Consider the following 25,212-nt stretch of genomic DNA (forward strand, 5'->3'; position numbering starts at 1 on the left):
GAAAAGGTTACTTCTTGAAAGCTGTAGAAATTAAATGTGATGTGTGATCCTGAGAGGCATTGGTAATCTTAACATAATTAATTAATGATCAACATTGGAACGGAAAAAAAGTGTAACTAGGAGAAATACTTAATCATTAACTGCACTTACTGTATATAGCAAATATCATTCCAAAGAATCCCATTGTGGTCAACAGATGTGTGAAGGGATCTAATTCATCCAACATTGAAATGTTTCAACCACCTACAGTAGGTGACACATGGCAGGCACTGCAGCCCTACTACACAACAGATCAAGAGAGGAAGTGAGAAACTGCACCAAAATGTAATTAAGAGGAAATTTTAGAAAGACCAGATTATACCAGCCCAGAATGGAATCTAACCAGAACAATGGAGTTACTGTAACACTTTTGAAAATTGCCATGGGCACTTTAATGATCAATCAAGATCAAGACCTAGGTTAAGTTAAGTTCTTACCTGAATGATGGCACCTCCTACAGAACAGTATCCTCACTCACCATACTAGGACATTGGTTTGGAAATTATAGATCAGAGGGAAGAGCATCACCAACTGGTCCACCAAAAGTATTTCTAGATGGAACCAACAGTAGATGTTCATGTAGGACATAAAGAGCTAAGAAGATGAGACACTTCTTTAAGCAATAGGTGCTAATAGTGGAACAGACTTCCAACCATGTTATTAAACTTGATTCCCTAGAGATGCCAGATGATATCTTTTCACAAGTCAAGCAACTAAAAACCCCTCAGCATGATAGGCTGAGTCAGCTCCTGTTATGTCCAACCTGTTTTATGCTCTTAAAATGTGTTCATGATAATTATTTTCTCTCTTAAGGACTAGGGGAAGTGGGAAATGAGAAGAGTGTAATTATGTTGGACTTAAATGCATAAACGTTGACCTAATCTAAGTGAATAATTCAATATTATTTACATTTACAATTACTTACATTAAAAATTACAATAAAGCCACCTTACAGTTTACAGTTTATCCAATATTTCTATGAATCCCCTACTAAATAATATAGCACAGAAAATGGTTCGTAAGGCAGCAGATGCCTAATGTTCTATAAATTGTAGCAGTCCTAGGACTGACCTGTTTTGCACACATTTGTTGCATGTTACTCTTACTTTTCTTCATTACTGTTACTTTCATAGCTGACATCTGTGGGTCAGGAAGGAGATTGGTTGCAAATACTTTTGTTTACCAGAACCAAAAGACCTGATCTGTTACAAATAATTAAAAATAGTTTTAATACTCACTCACTGTTATACGGCAGGATTTATTGTCACCATAGCAACCATGCAATGTGCATACAGTAGTCAGTAATAATGTAATGTGAAAATTTGATTCTTTTTCGTGTTAACTTTAATTCACAAACTTTTAGCAAAGTCCAAAAACCTACTGTAGCTAAAAAAGCATCCCTCACCTTGTGTTTTCACTGTGAGTTCCGGCTACATTATCAGTATGATCATATTCTAGACCATAACTTATATCCATCTTTAACAAAATATTTAGGAGAAACAACCAGAAATACAGTATATCCAAAATGTTTGTGTTCCACTTCAAATTTTGGTCCCTTTGAAAGAAAGAAATTAACATGCTTTTAAAGGCCATTCAGAACACATCAGTGCCTCGCAGGCTATTTCATTCATTATGAATCTCAACACTGGTGAGCATGAGGTGCACTTTGACCCATTCGCTTTCCCTGTGTAGCGCTCCTCTTCTAAATTAGTTCCTGTCATTTACATTCAGTGGTTTTCTCTGCCAAGGGAATGTCACACAGGGTATGTGGGCTGTTGTTGAAGATGAATCTAGAAATCTACAGGGGGGTGGGATCTGAATTGCATGAGTAAGGACAAATATTGAAATGTGATTAGGTGTGGTGGTTTTGCAGTTTGGTGTTTGGGCTGAGATTAAAATACAGGTTTTCATTTAAATGCAAGAGTTGTCCCCCAGTCATAAGCTTAATGTAACACATGAAATGGCATTGTCATAATGATAAGGAGTAATTGTCCACTAGTTCGATCTGTTATTATCATTAATTGAAAGTGTCAGTGACCCTCATGTTACCAGAAGCCCTGTCATGAAGTTGATTTCCCCCTTTCTAGAATATTTCCTAACACACTTTTGTAGAATTGTTTTGTTCTTTAAAAAACATTTCCATACATGTAATAAGAAACTTTCACTATAATGTATACAGTATGTACAGTATACAGTATAAGTTAAGTAGTCATGTCACATGTGAGAGTACGTTCCGATATGCATTGATTTTGACTATGGCAAAATTGCAGATATTAAAAATAAATATTTTTTTTTAATCTTAATAAAACTATACCTAATATTGTGTTACAGTGAACCATTAATAAGGCTCACTTATCTGTATTTTCTTATTTTACTCCACACAAACACGTGCCAGATACAGTATATATACAGTATGATTCTTCAGCCCAGGCTGCTATATTAATAAACTCTCCCATTAATTATGTTCTGGAAGATGTATGATATTTATATACTTTAATTACTGAACATATTAACAGCTGCTACCTATCTGCCCTGTATTGCTTCAAGGTAGACAATATAATTAATGTAGCAAAAAAATGGTTTTGAAATATGAGAGGAATATTGTCACCAAAGACATGAAAGTTAAAGAAAAAATTAAATGCTACTTAGGGAGAAAACCAGGTGTAGGCAATAATGACAGAAATTAACTAAGAGGTTCAATTCTTCACCCTATGGAAATTATAGCAATTAACAGGGGTTCATCTTATATCCATTAACTTTAGGACAAATACAAGGAGCTATGGTAATCTTCAACATGTCCTGGACTGTTTATAAATATAAGCATGAAATAACATGATTTTTATTTGTATTGAGGTTATAGAAAACATACTTTTATAAACATTTATCAACTGTAATTTATAAACAGCCATAGAAAGTCCAGTCAACTATAAATGCCCTGATCATTGCTGGATATACAGTACTGGAGAAGGTGCCTTGGACACTACATTCTATATGTATATGTATGCTTTTGGAAACCTAAACACTTTATGATTATATAGTAAATAAAATGCCATCAAATGTTCACTTAATTACTTTCTGTCAAGTCCTTCATTCATTAAGTTATGAGCAACATATCCCATGATACAAAAAGAAAATTTTTATCCCTGTAAGATAATAAGAGGTGGCTTTGTGAGCAAGCCACCATCTTGGCTAAAAAACTTTGGCCCAGTGGTGTGGTCTTGAGCCGAGCTGATTCCCTGTAAATTGGGAAAAACTTACAAAAAGAGGCACAACTGGTCTGAATGAGTCATTGGCATTCTTAGGCAGTGAAATTCCAAGTGGAGGGAAGGAGGCTCTGTGTGCCATTCCTCTAGCCTAATTAAGAGGTTTATAAGGTCATCTAGAGGAAAAATGGATTTCAGTCTGCATCTACTGTATGCTCCAGACAATAAGGGGGAATAGTTATAAATGGAGAGGTAAGTTTTCATTCGCAATGAATTTGGCTGAATTACAGGCCTACAGGACTCAGCAAGCTAGGGATGCTTGTGAAAATACAGGTTAGGCTGTATTGAGGGGTGTCACAAGTGTCACAGGCATTTCCTGGCTCAATGGAACTGAAGTACACTGCCAAGGAACAGGGTTGGCCAGCTGAAACAGGGCTGACGGAGATATTTGCCTCTGCAGGAGTGGAGCATTGCTACTACAGTACATTGCCAAGAATGACTTCTCCCCACAGCTCAGAGAGGAGTCTAGATGCCATAGGTTGAGTCCTGAGTACTCCTTGCAGCAGCTTTATGGACAGATGGACAGCTTTAGTGTGAGAACAACAAACTGGCTGCTGCTTTGCTAGGGATACAAACGTTGGTTACAGAGGTAGAACAGGATCAGTCTGGTAAGATAGCGTTGAGAAAAGAGTTGATCTACTGATTATTTTAGTAAATATTGCAATTGGATGACATGGAGTGAGTCTATTTGAATACTCTTTTGCCTGAATGTGTTAAAGAGGGAAGTTGTTATTGAAGTGATGATAAAGAATTGGGCAACATGGACATAACTGGGTTAAAAATTCTACCACAGTGACTAATGAAGACAGAGTGAAGATCTATTCAGTGTGATGAGCACGAGCAGTAATTTTTTACTAATGAAGACGGAGTGCAAAGTTAATGAGTTATTTAAGTAAGACCATCTGAAGAGCAAGACAAGACACTTAAACTGTGGGAAACTGAGGTGACAATCTGAAATTGTAGTGACGTATGTAGTGGCAGGCTCACATTGAGGCTATTTGACCTCTTGTGCCTCTTTGCTGAGCAAAGTTCCCCTTCCATTTTAGTGGGTGCTGCTGAATATGTTGAGGATCATTGAATAAATCTACAAATGCATGTTTATTTTACAGCACTTCTTTGTAATTCAAGGAGACACAGCAGTCGTCTTTGGAAAGGAGACACCAAGAACTCCCACTGTCCTCATAATATAGTGAATAGAGTACATTTCTATTGCTCAGTCTGTGGTGTGCAGTATGTTCTCCCAGTAAAACACCTGAAATTTTCTAGGCTGACCTCGGTGTTATATTCTTGCTTAATCTGGTTATTATTTTATGGTGTTTTCTGCATATTTTCTCTAATTTGTACTGAAGAGTAATATGTAAAATCCAATGTCTGTCAATTAATTGAATTTTCCAGGCCTCAGCAAGAATGAGGAAATTCCTAAAATAAAGCTGAATCCACCTTTTGTTTTTCTGACCCAGGTGTTCAGTAACCTGCCCCCTGTCCACCTATCCTTAATTAAACAAATACTGACAGATTAGATTTAATTAGAGTTTAATTCTATTCATCATAAGAAAGCAGGCCTTAAGAAAGGATACAGTATACAGTATACTGTAGTGTTAGCAGAGTATTCCAAAACACTAATGTAGTGATTATTTTCATTATTTAATTATATTTTGTTTCATTGTGATATATTTATCATAACAAGGTTTTATTTCATTATTTCAGTTCAGATAAGTGTGTATATGCATTCTTTCTGTTTTATACTTTATTTGTATTTTCAATCAGTGTATACATAAATTGGAAAAGCACTGTTAAAGCCCTTGGTATTATCTTTGGAAGTATTCGATATGATCAGTTTTTAAACAATTTTTGTAGTTAAAGGATGCAGTGTATTCTTGAACATTCAATAACCAACAAATATCTCTAACAGGGTCTGTCGCTTTGATAATTTAAGCACAGAAAAATTAAATGAATTCTCATCTTTGTAGGTATGCGACCATAATGACAGGATATCAGCTTTCAGCATTATTCTTTTTTACATTTACCATCAGTGTTTGGGGTTTTATGGCTTTTCATGCTGAAGCAGATACAATAGCTTCATTTTCTTTAAGTAGGGATGTTCATGAGCTAATGGATTAGATAACTGGCTGAAGAAGACTCAAAAGAATTTAAACAAAGTGATTGAAAAGCAGCCTTTTCTGCACTGCTCCAATAATTACTCCATCCCTGAGGAGCAACTATAATGCTACCATTTATGCACAGTAATATCCTTTAATTTTACCTTGGGACATTTAGTGAAAAGTGTCATTAACTACCTCTGGGGAGGTGTGTATCCATTAGTTCCTGACAAGAGTACCAATTTCTTGTAATTCTTCTACCCAGAAAATTATACATGTTCTTTGAGCCCTGTTATATTTCTTCCCATATTTTAATATTGTTGTTCTTTTTTACAGATTCCATCAATAACTAGATCCGTGGACCATGACAAAATATTGGCACTCAGGCAGCAGACTCAGTTCCTTTGGGATGCCTATTTTTCTTCAGTTGCAAAAATAGTATTAACTACATTAGAGGTAAGTGTTCTCATTTATAGAGTCATTAATTTAAGCGAAAGAGGGTAAGAATGAGGGGATGGCTTTGTGCTCATGGACCAGAGATGAGACAGCTAGGATAATGGATAGGCTTTGTATAAAGTGCAAAGAAGAGTCAGATGAATTGATGTCTACAGCACAATAACATTGGTGCCTCTACTAGCATCCACTACATTAAGTTTTGGCCTCGCCTCTTTTTAGATCCATAGATCATCTTTCTTTTACTGGGTAGCATTCATTTTCTGACTGATGTGGAAGCATACTCTGACAAATAAAGAATATATCTATCTTTCATTGTCCAGATGGAGTTAAAATCTCTGAGGAGGAAAAAAAGATTTGTCCTTCGATAGACTTTTTTGGTTTTATTCAAAATGCTTCACATACTCTAGCACATTGTGGAAGATTTCAAAAGAACACAATACGTAATCTTTCCATTTCATATTGTATTTGAGATTTTAGGGGCAGGGAATTTTTCAGAATGATTTTCTTGCCAAAGTTATTGTATATTATTATGCAACGTTATGTGAAAGGAATTCATATTGTCTTGTAGTTAACTAGACTTAATGCTTAAAATAAACTAAATGCATCCTGCATAGTCAAACAGTTTTTTTGCAAATGTAGAATACAGTTTCTTAAGAACACATGGGTACATCTGGAATGGAATAGTGAGATGAAAATATGTGTGATGAGCATTCTGTGCATGTTATAATGTTTATCTGCTATGTCAAATCATCTAGCTAGTAAAACACAGTTGTGATAGTAATTGTAGTTTCTACAATATTTATAATGTAAAATATTACATTTTTTTTCTACGACAAGATGTGTAGATGTGTAGAACATCCATGAATAGTTATTTGCCTGTTGCTCCAACAGCTTACGCGGTACATATAAAGGCGTAAAATTATAAAATATAAAGGCGTAAAATCTCTTTGCTTTTTATAACAACATATCACCCTGCAACTCACAACTGGCAACCCACTGAAGCTAAGCAGGTGTGAGCCTGGTCAGTACCTGGATGGGAGACCTCCTGGGAAAAACTAAGGTTGCTGCTGGAAGAGGTGTTAGTGGGGCCAGCAGGGGGCGCTCACCCTGCGGTCCATGTGGGTCCTAATGCCCCAGTATAGTGATGGGGACACTATACTGTAAACAGGCGCCATCCTTCGGATGAGATGTAAAACCAAGGTCCCAACTCTCTGTGGTCATTAAAAATCCCAGGGCGTTTCTCGAAAAGAGTAGGGGTGTAACCCCTGGCCTGGCCAAATTTCCCATTGATCCTTATCAATCATGGCCTCCTAATAATCCCCATCTATGAATTGGCTTCATTACTCTGCTCTCCTCCCCACTGATAGCTGATGTGTGGTGAGCGTTCTGGCGCACTATGGCTGCCGTCGCATCATCCAGGTGGATGCTGCACATTGGTGGTGGAGGGGAGTCCATCATCAGCTATGCGTTATACTGATTGCAATGAAATAGAAATGTCTTTGACTTACTCAGAATGGTTGTCCAAGATTTTAAATCTTTCATGACTGCATGCTAATGTACTGTGTGATAGATCACAAAATGCAACACAGCCATAATAAATGTATGCAATAATCTCTATCGCCTCATGTTTCCGTGCAAAAGAAAAACCATATGTACTTGAATGTGAGAGCCCTTTGAACATGCACAATATTATCCATGACACTGGCTACCATTGTTAAACAGCTGTAGATGACCACAACAGTTAACTGTGGTAAAGTGGTCATTCATAATATTCTCAGATGAGTCAAGGTTCGTGTTGGACTTCCTAGATCTCCCAATGAAAGTGTGATATCATATAGAGGGATGTTACTATGAAAAACAATAGGACTGTCAGCAGCTGAAATTGATATGGCAGACATAGTTGATGACTTGTTTCTAACTCAGTTTGTCAGAGCTTCTTCTAGAGGAGAAGCTTGTATTGATTTAGCCTTTTCAAACAATCAAGTGAGGAAAACAGGTGAAAAAACCATTAGGGAACTGGAATCATAATATGGTATGCTTTGAAGTATATTTTAAACTGTACAGGTAGAGTCCATAACAGATTTATAATTTCAATATGATGGAATGGGACAGAGTTTAGTAGAAGTAGAATAGAACACAAATGACAAGGGTTTCTGTAGAAAATGGATGGGAACTACTTAAAGATGTTTTAAAATATGAAAACTAATGTAAGTAAAATAAAAGAAATTAAAGTAGTGGTCCAAATGGTCAAATCAATTAAGAATATAAGGAATAAGAAGGAATATAAAGCACTTTATAAAGTACAGTATTAAGAAAACAATATGTGGTTAAGAAGTATAATAAATTATAAGCACAAGTTAGAAAGGACATAAAGAAGGCTTAATCTCAGATAAATACTAAGTAAATAAGTTTTTTTTTCAGCACTTCAAGGGCAAAATAACAATAAAAAATTAAGTAAGGTATCTCAGAGATAACAAAGAGAAACCTTTAGATGACTGCAGAGAAATGTCTAATGTATTAAATTAACATTTCACTCAGGGGTGTAGCGAGGAAGAAATTGATACCATTCCTCAAGCTAAGGAAACACAATTCCATATTAAATAATATAAGTTTAAAAGAAGTGAATGTATTGCAATGCACAGAAGAGACAGTAGTGTTCAGCTGGAGAAGCATTTGAAGCAGTAAAGTCATTATTAATATCCTGATATAAGTCAACGATTTGTACCTAAAGAAAAAAATAAGATGTTTTTAATGGCTGTTAACAAACTTCTGTCATCTCAGAAAACTGAGCCTTTTTTACAAAGAACAGAGAAGACTATGCGGAGACATTATTCAAGTATTTAAAATCCTCAAAGGCACATACTGTATAAAGTCATTTCAGCTGTCTCTCAGTATACTGGAGCTGTAATAGTCACTGACTTGAAAATTGCTAATGTGCTGTCCATTCATTAATTGGTTGGCAAAAGTTAAACAAGCAGTTCTAAACCACATAGGTCTTACTTCCATTACATTCAAGGTTATGGAAATAATAAGAACTAAACTAGTTCTAGATAAACTAGTCAACAAGGATTTAGGTTTTCCTTAATTTGTTATGAATGAATTTGAATATGTAATTATATTGTATCTTACTGTAATATATATATATATAATAATTATACTGTAATAGACAGTATATTCTTATAAATGGGGGAGGGGGGTATGAAAATGGTAATCAGAAATTGACTGAGCAGTTTAGTTAATAAGTGAAATAACTATTCATAACCCCCATCTTGTAAATGATTTCTTTAGAATATACCCGAGTGGTTGCTATAAATAGAGGCACGTGAATTCTTTATTCTCTGGCACAGGTTTAAAAGGAGTTATGATCCAGGCACACTAGGTTAAACAAATGTTTATTAATGATCACAAGATGCAAACTACTGTATGCTACACACAACAAAACATACAACATACAAGTTACTCCATGAACAGTATTTACAGAAGAGGCATTTCAGAGCCCTTACAATAACATTCTTGTCACCCAGAAAACCCCAGATTGCTACTAAGCATTAAACTCTTAATGCCCACAGAGGCCACACAAGAGATAAGCTGCCTTCCAACTAAATACACAGTAACTTGCAGTTAAATTTCTCTCTCTGCACTCTGTTTGCCACAAAATAAATGGGAGCCTACTGTATATTCCTTTCCACAAAAATGCACCCTAAGCTGGAAAGATATTTCTAACTGGGTTATCTTTTACCCAGGAAACCCAAGTTCCCTAAAAACACAGAATAACATGCTTTCTCTAACAAGGTTCAAATACTTAGCTCCCGTCAGGTTTTGTTTGGATGGACATGAAGTCACAACTCCTCTGGACTCTTGTCTTCCTCTTCTTCTTTCCTCTATTCCTGTGCTCTTAATATCTTACATTGTGTCTTTCTGTAATACAATTGTTCCTGCTCAAGGGATCCCCCAGACCTCGGCAAACATCCACTCGACTTTGAAGTTAGAGATGTTTACTCTGCCAAGTGTCACAAAAACTCCAAGAGACACTTCTCAGTCACCCTATGCTTAACAATATAAATGCTATATTTTGACTTTCAGAAGGCTTTTAACAAAATTCCTTACATTAAAAAAATATCTAATCACTGGTGGTAGGCATTCAAGGTAATGCATGAATAGTAATAAGACTGAGAAGAGGTAAATGCTCAGATGGGCATGGTGTAATTAGTGGAGTGCCTTATGGATCTAAATTAGGATTAGAATTCATATTTTAAATACACTGCATAATTTACATCAATTTTGTAGATTTGTATATAGTAATCAAAAGTTTTTAAATTAGGCCAAAATAGTAGGATTAGCAAAGATCATAGAAGAAAAGTAAAATAAAAAAATATTTAGACAAAATTCAGCACTGGCCAATGCAGCATTTAATGGAAAAATGTAAAGTGTTACAATGAAGGGTACAGTAGGAAAAAAAAAACATAACCTACAAATGTAACATGATAAGCATAAGACCATAAGAAATGATTGAAATTAGTAAACAATGTGTAGCTTTAAGGATCTAATTTGGCTGTTTCTTGAAATAAACTATGGTACTGTATAAGCTTAAAAAAAATAGCTGGGTAGTGTTTCTCATACTTCCACAACCCTTTGCATATAGAAAGCTTTTCTTGGGTTAAAATGCATTAACACATAGTTTCAATTTATGTTCTGTTTTTTTTTGGACTGATTTTGTCTTAGTCTTTGAGGATTATGAACACGTGATCAGTTGCCTTCATCGTCTTCTCTTAAAATCTAAAAAAATAGATCAGTTTCTTTCAACTGAGTATGGCATTACTAGCGCATTGTATCATTTTAACAAAGCACTCATTAAATTCAATTTACATTCTACTTATATAGTCTGCCAATGTTATGCCTTTTTATTGCTTCCTCACATTATCTAGAAGATATACAATATGTCAAAATATGTAAAAGTAACATATGCCTGGTTACTTTTATAAGTAACCAGCCTATGGTTAGCATTTATTTTGTATTTATAGTTCACATTTTTACTATCTGCCTGTAACTCTTGTATGCAGTGAAAATCATATGTCAGGTGTTTGCCCAGTCTTGAATTTTATCTAAACATGGCTTACTGCTTACAGTATATAGAGTTTGCTAACCCTCCTGTTTTGGTATCATCTACAAAATTAATTCATTTGCTAACAACACAAGAATCATGATCCTTGATAGAAATTAGAAAGACCATGGTCCAAGTACAAATCTTGTGGTACTCTACTAATTACATCACCCCAATTTGATCTTTCAATGATGTTACTATTATGTTTCCTATCCCTATTTCCTATTATGGGTCATTTCTCAACACAAATACTATGTTTCTCTGAATACTTCTGTATGTATTCAGATACTTCTGAATGTAATTTCTGTATACATAATGAAATTTTACTTTTGAAAATCTGAATAAAAATCTGAATGAACAGCAAGTTTGTAGAGGATACTAATGAGAGAGGAAGATCAGTGTATAAGTAGACACATCATTTTTATCTTCCAAACAATCTATAGAAGAAATTTAACATGTTACTTTAAACCTGTACAATGCACTAGTAAGAGCAACCATACCGTATAATGCCCTGGGCTCAAAGGAATGTTCTAAGCTAAGGCTTAAAGAATTTAATATTATGAGTGGACCTTATTCAGGAACTCAAAATCCTGACAAAGCACTGTCAAAGTAAATCCTTCCAACATCTGCAGAAACAGAATTGAAATACAAACTAGTTACTAAGTGGAAACTACATAGGAAAGCATTTCTGAAAACAAGCGGCAAATATTCCCTCAAAGGTTTGTAAACGTAAGGCACAAGTATGCTGTTGAAGCTGATTCATGTATCTATCAGCTGCTAAAAACCCAAATGAGCCAAATGGGTGAATGGACTCTTCTTTATATACTGTATATCCCTTCTTATCGTCTTATGTTAGAGCTGCAGTGTTAGGTTTATGAAAGTCCCCCTATTCACACAGAACATGAATGAAAAATATAATGATACGCATTAAAAGAGTCATTTGAATTATTTACATTTTATTTATCTGATACAGTACGTAAGGTCTATTTTTAGGCAAATGTATCCTGTTAGGGCCAATAACACTGGGGCTCCCATTACACAGAACAATACTTCTTTATTCTGATCCGAGACACTTTTAAATAAATGGCTCTTTCACAGACTCATTCAATCAAGCTGTCAATTTTCTACATTGTGATGGATGGTAGAATTGGTTTAATCGTTTTAGGATTCTGAAACAACAAAACCTATTTCATTGATTTACTGTTAAGCTCCACAGCAAAGTTAAACAGCTGCAGTAACATTTTTCATATGTGTTTTACATCTTGTGAATTTAACTTCATTTTTTCCTGTATTGTAAACTGTTTCCTCATACAGTACATGTTCACTCTGCAATCCCACATTTTCCTTGAAACCCGGCAGCAGCTGAACCATATTACCTATTGGCTCTTCTTGGTCACTGTGATGTTAGCCTATTCTGCCTTACTGTGATGATGTGTGGCAAAGCCCTAACTATTTTTTTTTGCTGGCAGTAAAGCTAATGAACAGCATGATACGATCTGCTGTGGATCTGTGGTTCTACAACACTGCATTTCTACAACTGATTCATTCCCTTGTCTGTGTTCATTTGCCTTTTACCATGAAGATGTTGAAATATGCAAACATGATGCTGTGATAATTGTCCCCTGCCTGTCTTTGTGTGTTTAAATTAACTTTATTTATGGGTCACATCTGCCTTACACTCTTGTCTTCAGAAAATGTTTAATTACTGCACAATATTTCAAAAAGTGCTATTTTAATAGGCTTTTTTGTAAAAATAATACCAGTTAAAGTGTTTACAGGTAACAGCTACATGCTCGAAGAGTAAAGCAAGGGCATAAATATGCAATAGACAGTTAAAAAATGGAAGTGGACCTAGGTCTCTTCCATTACATTTTATATGAGGTTTTACCTTTTAATAAATCTCTTAACACCTCACCTGCTCATCCACAGAGACTCACTGCATGTGCTATATGTGCACCTCGAATTGACAGTTTCTGCATAAACTCATGAGTACAGCATTTACAGAAAAAATGTTTATTTTAAATAATATACATTACACATTTCCTCAAAGTTCATGCAAAGGGCTAGCATACAATATACATTTTTTTAAATGTCTTCTTTTCATTAAGACTTGTATTTTAAGCAAGCATGTGTCCAAGTGGTTATTACCACTTTCAGCAAGCGTCCCTTTCCATCCAGCAATTCAGTACGTCATGTCAAAGGCACAGAAAAAGAACCATGTTATTGTGGTGTTTCAAAATGAGCATCTTGATGAATTAGGTTTGGGATTAGAGCAAAGCTTGGGCTTCAAATGGAGCAATGTGGACATCATCAGGTGCATATAAAAATTCTTCAGGGAGTAAATTAGGTTTATTTCGATGGAAAATGATCATTGTGCAGATGCACTAAACACATAATTTTACCTGCAGAATGAGAAAAAGGGGGCAAAACGAAGCACTCTAATTGCTCCCCTGGGAAGCAGCTTTTCAGGCAAGCTATAAATATGGCATAATTCTTTGTATAGATCAAAAGGCACTTGGGCACTAATGCCAGTTTCATTGGATTTAGATCTTTGAGTGGATTTAGTTTTCCCCTTGAAAACAGCTTAAGCACAAGATCCTGTTGCATATAATGAGCTGACGACTGAAAAACTGTCTTATTTTTTGTTCCTAAATTGACCATTTGCTCTGAATATATAATTTTAGATTTGTTTCTATTAAGATGCTCAAAAGTTGGCTCTTTTGCAATTAAAATTCTGTTTGGAATACAGGCATACAGTAGCTTCAACAAGTACGTAGGTACACATTAGACCAATATACAGTAGTACAAACTTGAATCTGGAAAATAACTGAATCTGACATTGAGCACCAGAAGATATTCTAATTAACTCTGCCCCATAAGTCTAATCAGAACCTGCAGCTTTGAAGCACAGCAACAGCATAGACACAGCTGACTCTTTTAATACAGTACATGAGGACAGGGAACTGGACCAGTTATGTGGTTTATGGATATGTTATTCCCCATCTATGGATTTATGATGGGTAACATTCACATGTGCATTCCTCTTAGAACTGCAGACTGAACAGAGTCCATTTGATTTTTATATAAAATATAAAAAGGTACAGGTACTTTAGCCTAGTTTGGGCATTGGAATGCCAAGGTCATACCAGTTATTAGATTGTTAGGGCCCTATCACTGAACCTATCCAAAGGAGCTGGCTGAGAAGCCTAAGGAGAAGAGTTAACCAGTTCCTGGGTTTATTCCCAGGAAGAAAAAAAATAAAATAATCTTCCTTAAGCAATAAATTCTCCACTTGGCCATAACCTTACTGCTAATGCAGGTTGCAAGCCAGGGGTGGCATTAGTACTGTTTTGTAGATACTGTCATGGACAGTATACAATTTTATACTTACAGTATTCTTCAAATTATTTACAGCAGAACAGTATAACATTTGAAATATATACAATTGCAAATATAGTAATCTGGTGCAACAACATCTAATACATAAAACCTATTGCTTTACACACTTAGAAATTATGTAAACATCTCTCAAAATAAAGGATTTCTCTAAGTGCAAGTTCCCTGATTGTGCCTGTATTTTCTAAGTGCAATATTTTTGTGGAATTTAGTCATAAAATTATTTATTGTGCAAAATGACACGTAATTCTGAAGCAATGTTTTACCAGTTGCTGAATAGCCAAAAATCTTTATGGCTCAAAATGTTTTGATATCTCCCTATTACACAAACAATTAACATAAGTAAGAGCCATTACAAATTTATGTTCTCTATTCATATGAATAATTATCTACAAATGGAGTGTCTGACAAATTTGCAATTTTAAACAAAAGATTCAATGATCCTAACATTTTAATTATTTTGTTTTGTATACACAGTAGTTATGTTACATACAGTATATTCTTGAAATGAACATTAGTTAACTCTCTCAGGCAGCAGAGAAAAAACAAGATTCTAAATGTATATACTGTATGCAGATACAATCAGCAGCCCCAGACAGCTGTTTTTCTGTAGATTGTTAATTTCTTTGCCCATGGAAGTGGACATACAGTATATCTGTGTTTTAAAAAGAACATCTTAACATTATTAAAGTGCTTGCTTGGTTTGATTGGCTTTTCTAAAGTGACCCTTAGTCTATGGACCTTCACTGGATGACCGTCCTGTCTAAAGCTGAAAACTCTCTGTGCGTGTTGTCATATATAAATGCTTTATATGTTCTCCTTAATTTAACTTCATTCCCTCATCTTATCATTATAATAATATTTAAAAACACAGTATAATAAACCATCAGGCAACATAAAATTGAAAGTTTTGTCAAATGTATGGCAGATTAATTTGTGGAGCTCCTTCAGCATTGCTACCATAAAAGGATTTGTTTAGCTTGCTGCTGGCAATGTTAGTAATATGTTATTGGTTATTTATGTTTACATTTAGAAAGTGCCTTTGAAGCTATTCATGGCACAATATTCTTATCTACAGACCTGTTAAATCCATTGAGAACGTGGTTAATAGAGCTCATTCACACCTCTGAGATTCTCAGGGAATGGAAAGCAATTCCGTTATCGCTGTCTACAAGACGCAACTGAGCACGACTTCCGTCTATGTTGGTAATATTCACCATTGCGAGGATGGACACTTTTTCACCCCATTCCTCTTTTCTTCCCTTGTTCTTTTGTCAGATAATCCAAGATCGAATCTCTTCTCACATATCAAGAAATAAATTGATGTGGAATTCCCTGCCTGGTGGCCTGTACATTTTACCACAGTTTTCTACAAGTTCAGCAGAGTTTCCATTTTATTATTCAGTGCTGGGTAAGTAGCAAAATGTTTATTCTTTGTGATACAGCTTTACATTACAAATCCTGCATGTTGAATGTAATTGGGTTGAACATGAACAGCCACGGGGCATGAATGACTAAGGCATGAGGTTTTACTCTTATTTGAGAATAGAAAAAATGTTCTTTGAAAGATCCAAAAACTTTGCTTCTCATTTATTATTAAATGATCATTAGATTTCTGAGATACCCCGTGGATCTGCTCTTTACTTGTAATTTGCCATCTTTCCCTGACACTAGTCAGACTTTTTCTGCTTGAATAAAAAGCTTTACAAATGTAATTTCCTCAGTTTAGAATAAAACCATGTTATACTGTTAAGTCTTAAGTACTATTGTATATAGAATGACCAAAAGATCTATCAGTCAGGTTACAGCAATCTAATTAAGAAGGTCTACGAGATCCAAATATAATTCTGCTTATTAAAAAAGTGTTGTAGTGTCCCACCTACTTGTACACCTGGGAACAAGGAGGGCAGGTAAGATCAACCAAAATGATAAACTAAAAAATGTAACTGAGGTTGCAGTGTAATTTCGCTTATTGAATATATAGTACATAGTGCTTATATTCTGAATAAGCTCCTGTGTTGTGTTGTTGTCACTACCTGTATGGTAGTGTCTTAATTAACAAAAATAGCTAAACCCATACAAATAACATGAAGTGAACAGGGAAAATGTTCTTGAAGACCCTTCCCTTTTTGATGTCACAAATACTGTAACAGTATAAAAACACCAAAAACATTTTTTCACTTCATCATGATCTGCATAAGAGCACAGTGTATGAACACAAATGAAATGAAAACAGAAATAGAAAGCTTTAATTAAACATCCAATGAATTTACCTTTCGCTTCAAAACAAAAAGAAAGACCAGATTCTCTGTATCACTGATTTGATAAGGTTCTCAAATCAGCTTTTAATAGACAAAATAACACAGTTACAAATGAGAAATTCTGATATTACATAAAGGGGCTTGCTATCTTTGGAATTTTTAAATTAATCTCATTCGGTACTCAAATGACTTCTGACATTTTGCATACCAGTACTTCTTCTTGAGTCCAAGTTTTAATAGTTCACAGACCTAAATTTCCTGTTAACCATATTAGATTCAAAACACCTCTGATAATAATGTACACTAGGCATCTTAATCATGTTTGATCAACTGGCTCTCTTCAGCACACTGCAATTCCCAGATGACAACATACTGTATGTCCACATAATGCTGCAATGAACACAAGGTATTTTGTACAATAAAATGACCTAGATGTTTTTCATTTTTGAATTAAAATAATACAAACAATACAATACAAACTCAATATCTGAATAACTTACGAAGATAATATGTGGAGATAAAAAACAATATCTATTAAGTCTGTTTCCCTCCAGTTATTTGACATTCCCAAGATGAATTCTAAGTCCTTCACTGACTAAGTACAGGCATATTTTTTTCTGTTGTACCATGCACAATGTAGCACCAACCAAACAGTATTTGGAGAGAGAATGAGGGAGATTGACCTCCATTTGAACCTTAAGATAACTCAATTTTATATTAGTTTCTTCTGTTCACACTGATGTCCCTACAGGAGTTCATCTAAAAGTTGCAAGTTACACAAGACAGCCTTTCACAGCATATCTCTGCTGCGGTGAATGGAAGCTGACATCTTGCAAGTGATTCCACTGATCCTGTAATTTGTGTAGGTGTCACTTTAAAACTAGCTAAAATAAAAAAAGAATAGTTTACTTAAATAAGCAGCATGAAAATTTAAAATTCTACAGTACATTGTTTTCAGAACCCTGAACCATTGCTTCATTAAACCTAAAGTTAAACCTAAAGTAACTAAAAGTCACATGATCATAACAGGAATGGTTTGCAACATTACATTATTTAATGCTCTTAAATAGAAATACTTAGCCCACTCGCATTACAATAATAATAATACAATTTTATTAAAGCATTTAATAAAACTGAGCTGACTCCAGATCTATTCAGAGTGCTGGCAGCTCATCCAAGACAGAAGAGGAGATCCATCACTGTACAGTATATTAGTATTGTAACAAAGTACCATTTCATCTAAGTGATTATTGTTACAGAAAAGCTGCTTTACATTTCTTTTAAATATGAAAAATTCCAAGAAATATGTTCAGGCATCTACATTTCCTTCCTACAATAAACCTTGAAAGGAATGGTAGCTGATACAATCTAAATTTTAAACCTTACAGATATTTATTGAAGTTAAAGTAAAAAAAAAAAACACTTCCCTTTCACTTCGAAGAGCAGTCATAACAGAATGGGATATCACTAGCACCAGGTTAAAGGCCGCAGCCTCTATATCATAAGAATGTGATGCTCTCCCTCAGTCCCCTCTCCTCAGGATATACTATATAAGGTGACCATGTATCCTTCATTTCTGCCGTGGTGACACATCCAGGGTGTGGTTGCTCCTTGGGCCCTGTATTTCCAGGATAGCCTCTGGGTTGGTTTGCCCCTTTCCAGGGAAAAGCAGCTTTTTTATGGATATACTGTATGGAAGGGCAATCCCCAGCTATATTAAAACGAGCACCTTTAACAGAGATAATGGACCTAGAACAGAACACTTGATTACAAGATGGAGGGAAAAAAGCATGCTTGGGCATCTACATCAGGTTACTTGGCTTTGCTGTAATGTAATGGATATTGTATAATATGGTACTATACTGTATATGTGCCTAGCCTAGAAGCTTCTTCTAACCCATCTGCTTTTGTAATCAGAAGGCTGTAAGATCATATACTGCACAGTCCCATCAGATATTGGAACATTCTGATCCCCCACAGCATTATGCAGAGGATAATTCAGTGGGTGATGAAAATGGATAGGTGGCACAGTAGCACAGTGGTTAGCATTGCTGGTTCACAGCACTGAAGCCCTGGGTTTTATTCCTGGGGTGCTACAGTACTGTGTAGGGTTTGAACTTTCTCCTCATATCTAGATGGGTCTCCTTCCACTGTCCAAAGACGTACTGGATGGTAAATTGGCAGTGGTTTGAGTGTGAGCATGATTGTGTCTGTCTGTGCCCTGTGAACCAGGATTGCAGGGAAACTGGATCCTATCCTGACAAGCAAAGGGCACAAGGCAGGATACATCCTGGATGGGACACCAGTCCATCGCAGGGCACATACAGACATAGGTGCACACAAACTATTTCTGTGATTGACTGGCATCCCATCTATCCATGCATTGCTTGCTGGGATAGGCTCTGATTCCCTCTCAATACTGTATTGGATAAATGGATGGAGGAATGAAAATGGATAATTCTTTCGATGAACACCGGATAGTTTTACTTTTTCAAGTTTCTATTCTTTATATCATACTCTGAACATTGTTTATCTGTTTACATAAATACAGTAAATCATATTACAGTTTCCAATTTTATTTGCTTCTGCTTCATTTTTGATGCTTCAAAACCACATTCTAACATATACATTTTAGATGATGTACTGTATTTTTCCATTATTTTGATCTAAAAATGTAAATAAATTAGATATGCTTATGTAGATTATTTGTAATTGTCTTTTGTTTATTCCTTGTTTGCTGTTGCTTAGAAATAGTAGACGTGTTCAGTAATACCAGTAAGTTAAAAAGGGAAACAATTTCTTTAATTTGTGTCTCTGCTGTACTAAAGCATTTCAACATTTTTATGAAACCACAAAGAGATACTTGTGTTTGTTGTATTCTTTTCTGTAAGAGACAGTGAAGGAGATCACACAGTATAACAATATTGGTAAAAGTTCATGTGAATTATGAACCTGGATGTGACTGCCTACATTCTACGGAGAACGTCAGTGGTTCACTATTGATATGCAGCTCTCTGATGGGTATAATCATTCACTATTTATTTGGAATTTATTTTATAATTCATGGGATGTGCATAGAACATTTCACCAACACAAAGCAGGAACTGGATACGGTTTGAAGACTGTGTTAGTTCTCGAACCAAAAAAAACAACAAAGGGAGAGTCTTATATATTCTAGCATCGTAGCAGACGATTAAATTTGTTCAAAAGCCTGTGCTGAGAAAAACCTAATTGTGATTGTCAGCTATTGAGTGAAAAAGCAATTCCACCTTGTCTTTCCTGTCAGGAATTGATATTGATGTATTATGATGCTGTTAGTGCCTTCTTGTTATGACACAGGCCCTCTTACACCATTTGAACAAAACATCTATGGTGACTAATGTATATTTTTTATCTTCCTGGCAAACAGTGAGAACAAAGCATGTTATTAAGCACAAGCTTCCTAGTAGCAGTTCTTTACCAGCAGCCAATAAATGTATGAATCTGTATTTTCCCCTGCTGTGTATCAGTGTATAAAGAGCACTACTACTTAAGGATTTAGTTGCCAAAATGGCAATTGCATTCTACACTCAATTTTAGTTATATTTTACATTTAAAATTTGTAAAAAAAATTATATATCAAAAAGTTTAATTCTATTTGAATTATTTACTTGAGCTTTCTCTCAATCATAGGTTTTATTCATTTTCCCCCCTAAATGTTTTTGTTGCTGTTTTAAACATTTGCTTGTACCGTATCTTAATTATGTGCAACTATAATATACCATTAATAAAGTATGGGTTGTCTAATTTGAATCAATTACCAATCTTGTCTGTTTTCTGTAAACTCTTGGAGTCGACAGTTATTTTACTCTTTTGCGCTCTTTTTTGCATCTCTGAAGTATCCTGTTCTGCTGCCTATTGCACAATAACATGGATACCTCAACTTCTTTGCCATTTATGTCATCCAAAACTGATGCTAATGAAGCTGCATAACCACGCATATTCAATAACTGTACAATATAGAATATTATAGTCTGTCATTAACTAAATTATATGTGAATGTCTCTGTATTACTATCACATACAGTAGTTTATGAAATACAGCACTTACGCTGTGTGCTGGCAGTGGATTCACACAACATATTTTTGTTATATTACTGTATATGAAGGGTTCCTGAGGTTATAGAGTTCGTTTTGTACTTCTTCACTTCGACAGTAACATTTAGGTCATTTATCTTTGAAATCCATCCATCCATTTTCTAACCACTTTAACCATAACTGACAAGCACTGATAGCCAAAACCTATCCTGACAAGCAACCAGTCCAGTGCTGGGATCACACAGAAATAGACAAGCACATGTTCACACCACGGTAGGTTTTCTCAAAAGCCAGTTAATCTACCATCAAGTCTTTGGAATGTGGGGGAAAAAAATACAAAATCCACATGAACATGGAGAGAACATACAAACTCCATGCATATAGCACCCCATGAATTGTAACCATGACCCCAGTGCTGCCAGGCAGCAATGCTAACCACTGTACCACTGTACCACCCACCTTTGAAATCTCTTCTTGAAATACTGTAAGCATTCAGGATCTGAGACATGGTATGACACCTCACTGTTTACTTGGCCCATGACCTCTGGTCATGCACTTCTTTTGATCGACAGTGCAAGGAAACTAGTGGTACGTGGAACTGCCAAAAATAAGCTTGAAACATAAAAATCAGAGCAGAATGCAGAGTCTCATGTTCTATATTGCTGCTGACACATTGTGAATGCGGCCAGTGCAGAATGCACCGCTGACTACAAAGGACACATAAGGGGAGCTGCTGACAAACGTCAGGTATACAGAAAATGAAGATGGTGTAAGGCAGACATTAGAGGAGACGAAGCAAAAGCTGAAAGAGTGGCCCATCTCACACTGATGTCTCAGTCACCCCAATGGGGTTAGTAACCATTGTTCTGCAAAAAGCCAGACAAGTGTGAGTGACCGAACCCGCCCATTTCCAGGGAGACTCAAACAACTGTATGCTACCATTTGAGAAATGTGTTAATGACATAACCAACACTTAAACTGGAAACATTTGGACTGTGTAATCCAACCTGCACACAGAAGGGGTACCTTTACTGGTCAGCTGCTTGGGGCCTGATAATATTCAATATTCCTGTTAACTTATTAACACTCTGAAGCTCAGTTAAACAAATTTGGATCTCAGTTAAGTAAAAATATTAATCTTCAGACTACTATAGCTTTCACAACAAATGTCTATGACCGACGTGGAACTCTGCTACTGCCCAATCACGATACTTAGTCAATTGTTGTTATTACTTGTTTGTATTTAATTTTTGAGTTAAGCTTAAAAAAGTAAATAGAAATGCTTTTTTACAGCCAGTTATATTGTTCTTATTCTGAAATCATGCTTTATATGCATTGAATACAACAATTCAATTTTCTGTAGAGCTCATCCCATTGATAATGTACAGTAACTGTTGTAATGTAATGTAAAAGTTAGTCTTTATCTTAGAAACCAATACATTTCTGGAGCTACTGATTGAGATGAGTAAAGTTTTGAACCAAGCTTAATTTCAACCCTTTCAGAATCAGCTAGCAAAAAAAAATGAGTGACCTTAGGAGCTTGTAAAATGATCTCTAGGGAACTCTTCATCTGTAAAATGTATTTCCATATTGAAAGTGATATTACAGATTAAGTGTTCATTCTTAATTCATTGGCTTCAATGTTCTGTATTCAGCCTCAGTTTAGAATGGGGAATTTGTCAAAGAATCATTTCTCTGTGTGATGCTCAGGGAGTGAAATGGCCTGTGATAATGTGTTTTCAGATTACGTTTACCAGTGATAGTTCTACACAAATGTACAGCAATCATTCACTTCATTTGTCTTTGTGATTAGATCTTTTTAGCTCCACCTACAGTATCACATTCATTACAAAAATAACGTGCTTATTGTTTTCAATATGTTTGCGGCCTTGTAGATTCTTGTCTATTTTGTAAATGATGGCCAAGACAGTACAGGAGAACAAAAGATGCACTACAGACTGTGAAAATGTGCTAAAATGAGTGTTTAATTAATGTTAATATGATCAGACATAATTTTGTAGAGCTGCATCATTTTAATTATCAAGTGCCTGTGTCAAGGTTATTTAGTCTGCATCTTTAAATCCAAATTTCCCATGGACAATTAAGATGGATTGACAAATGCATGAAAGTTAAAACATGCAACATCATGTCAAACTTTAATAAAGCTTAAAAGTTTTAAGTTCAATTAAAAGAAGAAGTGTACTTAATCCATGTATTAAATTAATAATAATAATAATAATAATAATAATAATAATAATAATAATAATTATTATTATTATTATTATTATTATTATTATTATTATTATTATTATTATTATTATTATTGTTGTTGTTGTTGTTGTTGTTGTTGTCATATTCATCATCGAATTTCGGGTCACAGTGGTCCAGAGCATATCCCAGGAAATGATAGGAGCAAGCTAGGGTATACCCTAGCTGGCTGAAATGCCAGTCCGTTCCAGGGCTTACACCTCACAGCAGGACCAATTTTACAGAAGTCAATTGACATTATGACACCTTATAGCATCTCAATTATTTTTAGCTGAAGAAGCACAGTATTTGCTTATCTTACATTTAAGAATATGAAAACACCAATTACGTTTTTCTTTCTCCTCTATGTGCATATTGTGATTGTTCATCAGGAATAGAAGAACCTTCGATATATTTAGCTCATTAAACTCAGATCCTGAGTTACATTCAGCTAATGAACTGACAAGGCTCAAAGTCTGCCAGTAAAATGTGGTCAAAGTCTTCTCTAGGTCTTAGCCTTTTCAGATTGGAAACTTTGGGGTAGTCTTGGTTTCCGGTGTTTGCCAAAATTGCATTCTTCATCATAATTAAACTACATTTGAATCATGTTCTATGTTCATGAAAAAAAATGGCACATCTAATCTATTGGATTTAATAAAAAGCATTGGTGCAGAAGGTATGAAAGTGAATACAATACTTTGTATTTGTTTCTCTCCTCTGTATTGGAATTATTTGGTAAATTTCTTCGTCTCCACAATGCCCCTCAAACAGTGATCCTTGTGGCCAGTAGTCTTTGTGATAAATGACTTATATAGAATACATATAGTATCTATTTTTATACTATGTTGCTTTAGTATGGTAGAGCACTGAGAAAGTTTACTCCTTTCCTTACATAAAAAATCAATACAATTTTAGGTTGCAATTTTATTTTGCAGACTATTCTGAAAACAAAAGGAAACAACATTAACATAAAACACCTGGACTTCATTTACAATTTTTAAATGATTTTAAGACCATTGATTGCACACAAGTTTAGTCCAATCTAGGGATTTTAGGAATTATGTGACAGATTGGGGATTCATACAAAGAATTCCCATCCTATAATAGCTTAAAGACTTGTTTATTTTTACTTGTTTATATGGAACAGTCTATTTTTTGCATAAATGTGATCAGATGAAGGATATTGAGTAAAGTGAGCATAACTGAGGATATGATTTGGATGCTACATTGACCATCATGACATTATTGCTGCACATTTGCATATTAAAGGCATTTTATGGAAACCATGAAAGATTTTTGCTTTTTCATTCCGGGGGCTCTGTCATGGCTAGTATGAATATTTTGTTGAAACAAGTATTTTCAGTTTAAGTCTCCTGTTTTTGATCATGTAAACACTATATCTCCCATGCCACTCAATCAATGAAAGACTTCAGATCTTATTTGTTTAAAAGTGTTTCAAAGTAGCTACTGAAGTAAAGCTGTCTTCTCAGAACACAAGAGGATATTTGGGCTTGTAAATTACAGTTGTACGGAGCTACTGTATTTCTCAGTAACATGGCGATAATTATGACATTTGTGTCTGACAACATCCTGCTGGATTGCCATTTTTGCAGTTGCAGCTTCTGGAATCCTTCAAAATGCCTCTCATATTGAGAGTTGTATTTTAAAGGTTTTCAGAAAAGTAAATTGTCTCTGTCTTGTCAATTTTAATGAAGTCTTCTCTGTGTGAACTCTCAAATGATTTGCTTGCTTGTCCCACCTTTTTGACAGTGCTCTCCCTCTGGGGAGTATTAACCTTGCTGGCCAGGTTTAGAGGTTTTCAATCAATAAATATCAATGCTTTTCAAGACATCTTAGCATTTTGCTAAGACAGGATAGATCTGTGGATTATCCTTTAACCTAATGTCTAAAGTTTTCATGCATAGCAATTGATCCAGAGTACCAGACTGACTGGAAATGTTGCATAATGTATAAAATTGCTGCACTTACCAATTAACCTTTTTTTAAAAGTTTTATTTATTCTGACAATCAAAAGAAACTGATCACTCCTTTTAAGCATGTATTGTGTAATTTTTAGAAAAATATATTTTAATAAAAAATTGTAAATCAGTTAAATGTTTTTGCAATTATTTCAATTCATTAAACATTATAGATGCACTGTTTACTCAGATGCCAGTCAATTACTATACAGTAAAAGATGTCATGTTGAGATGTGTGGTGGTACTGAGCCAGTGTAGATCAGACCTGAGGCAGAGGGGATCTGCATAGAGTCAG

The 25,212-nt window shown here is 35.1% G+C and overlaps 1 protein-coding gene across 1 annotated transcript in view; it reads left to right on the top strand.

Annotated features, from left to right (window-relative positions):
- Nucleotides 1-25,212, top strand: part of LOC102698389 (exostosin-1-like) — a 396,583-nt gene that overhangs the window by 308,288 nt on the left and 63,083 nt on the right. Inside the window, exons 5-6 of the mRNA XM_006625674.3 lie at nt 5,738-5,857; nt 15,633-15,765. Of these exons, the coding sequence (XP_006625737.1) occupies nt 5,738-5,857; nt 15,633-15,765 (253 nt within the window). The remainder of the gene's footprint in view (nt 1-5,737; nt 5,858-15,632; nt 15,766-25,212) is intronic.

This window comes from Lepisosteus oculatus, chromosome 2 (genome assembly GCF_040954835.1).
Source record: "Lepisosteus oculatus isolate fLepOcu1 chromosome 2, fLepOcu1.hap2, whole genome shotgun sequence".
Taxonomy (NCBI): domain Eukaryota; kingdom Metazoa; phylum Chordata; class Actinopteri; order Semionotiformes; family Lepisosteidae; genus Lepisosteus; species Lepisosteus oculatus.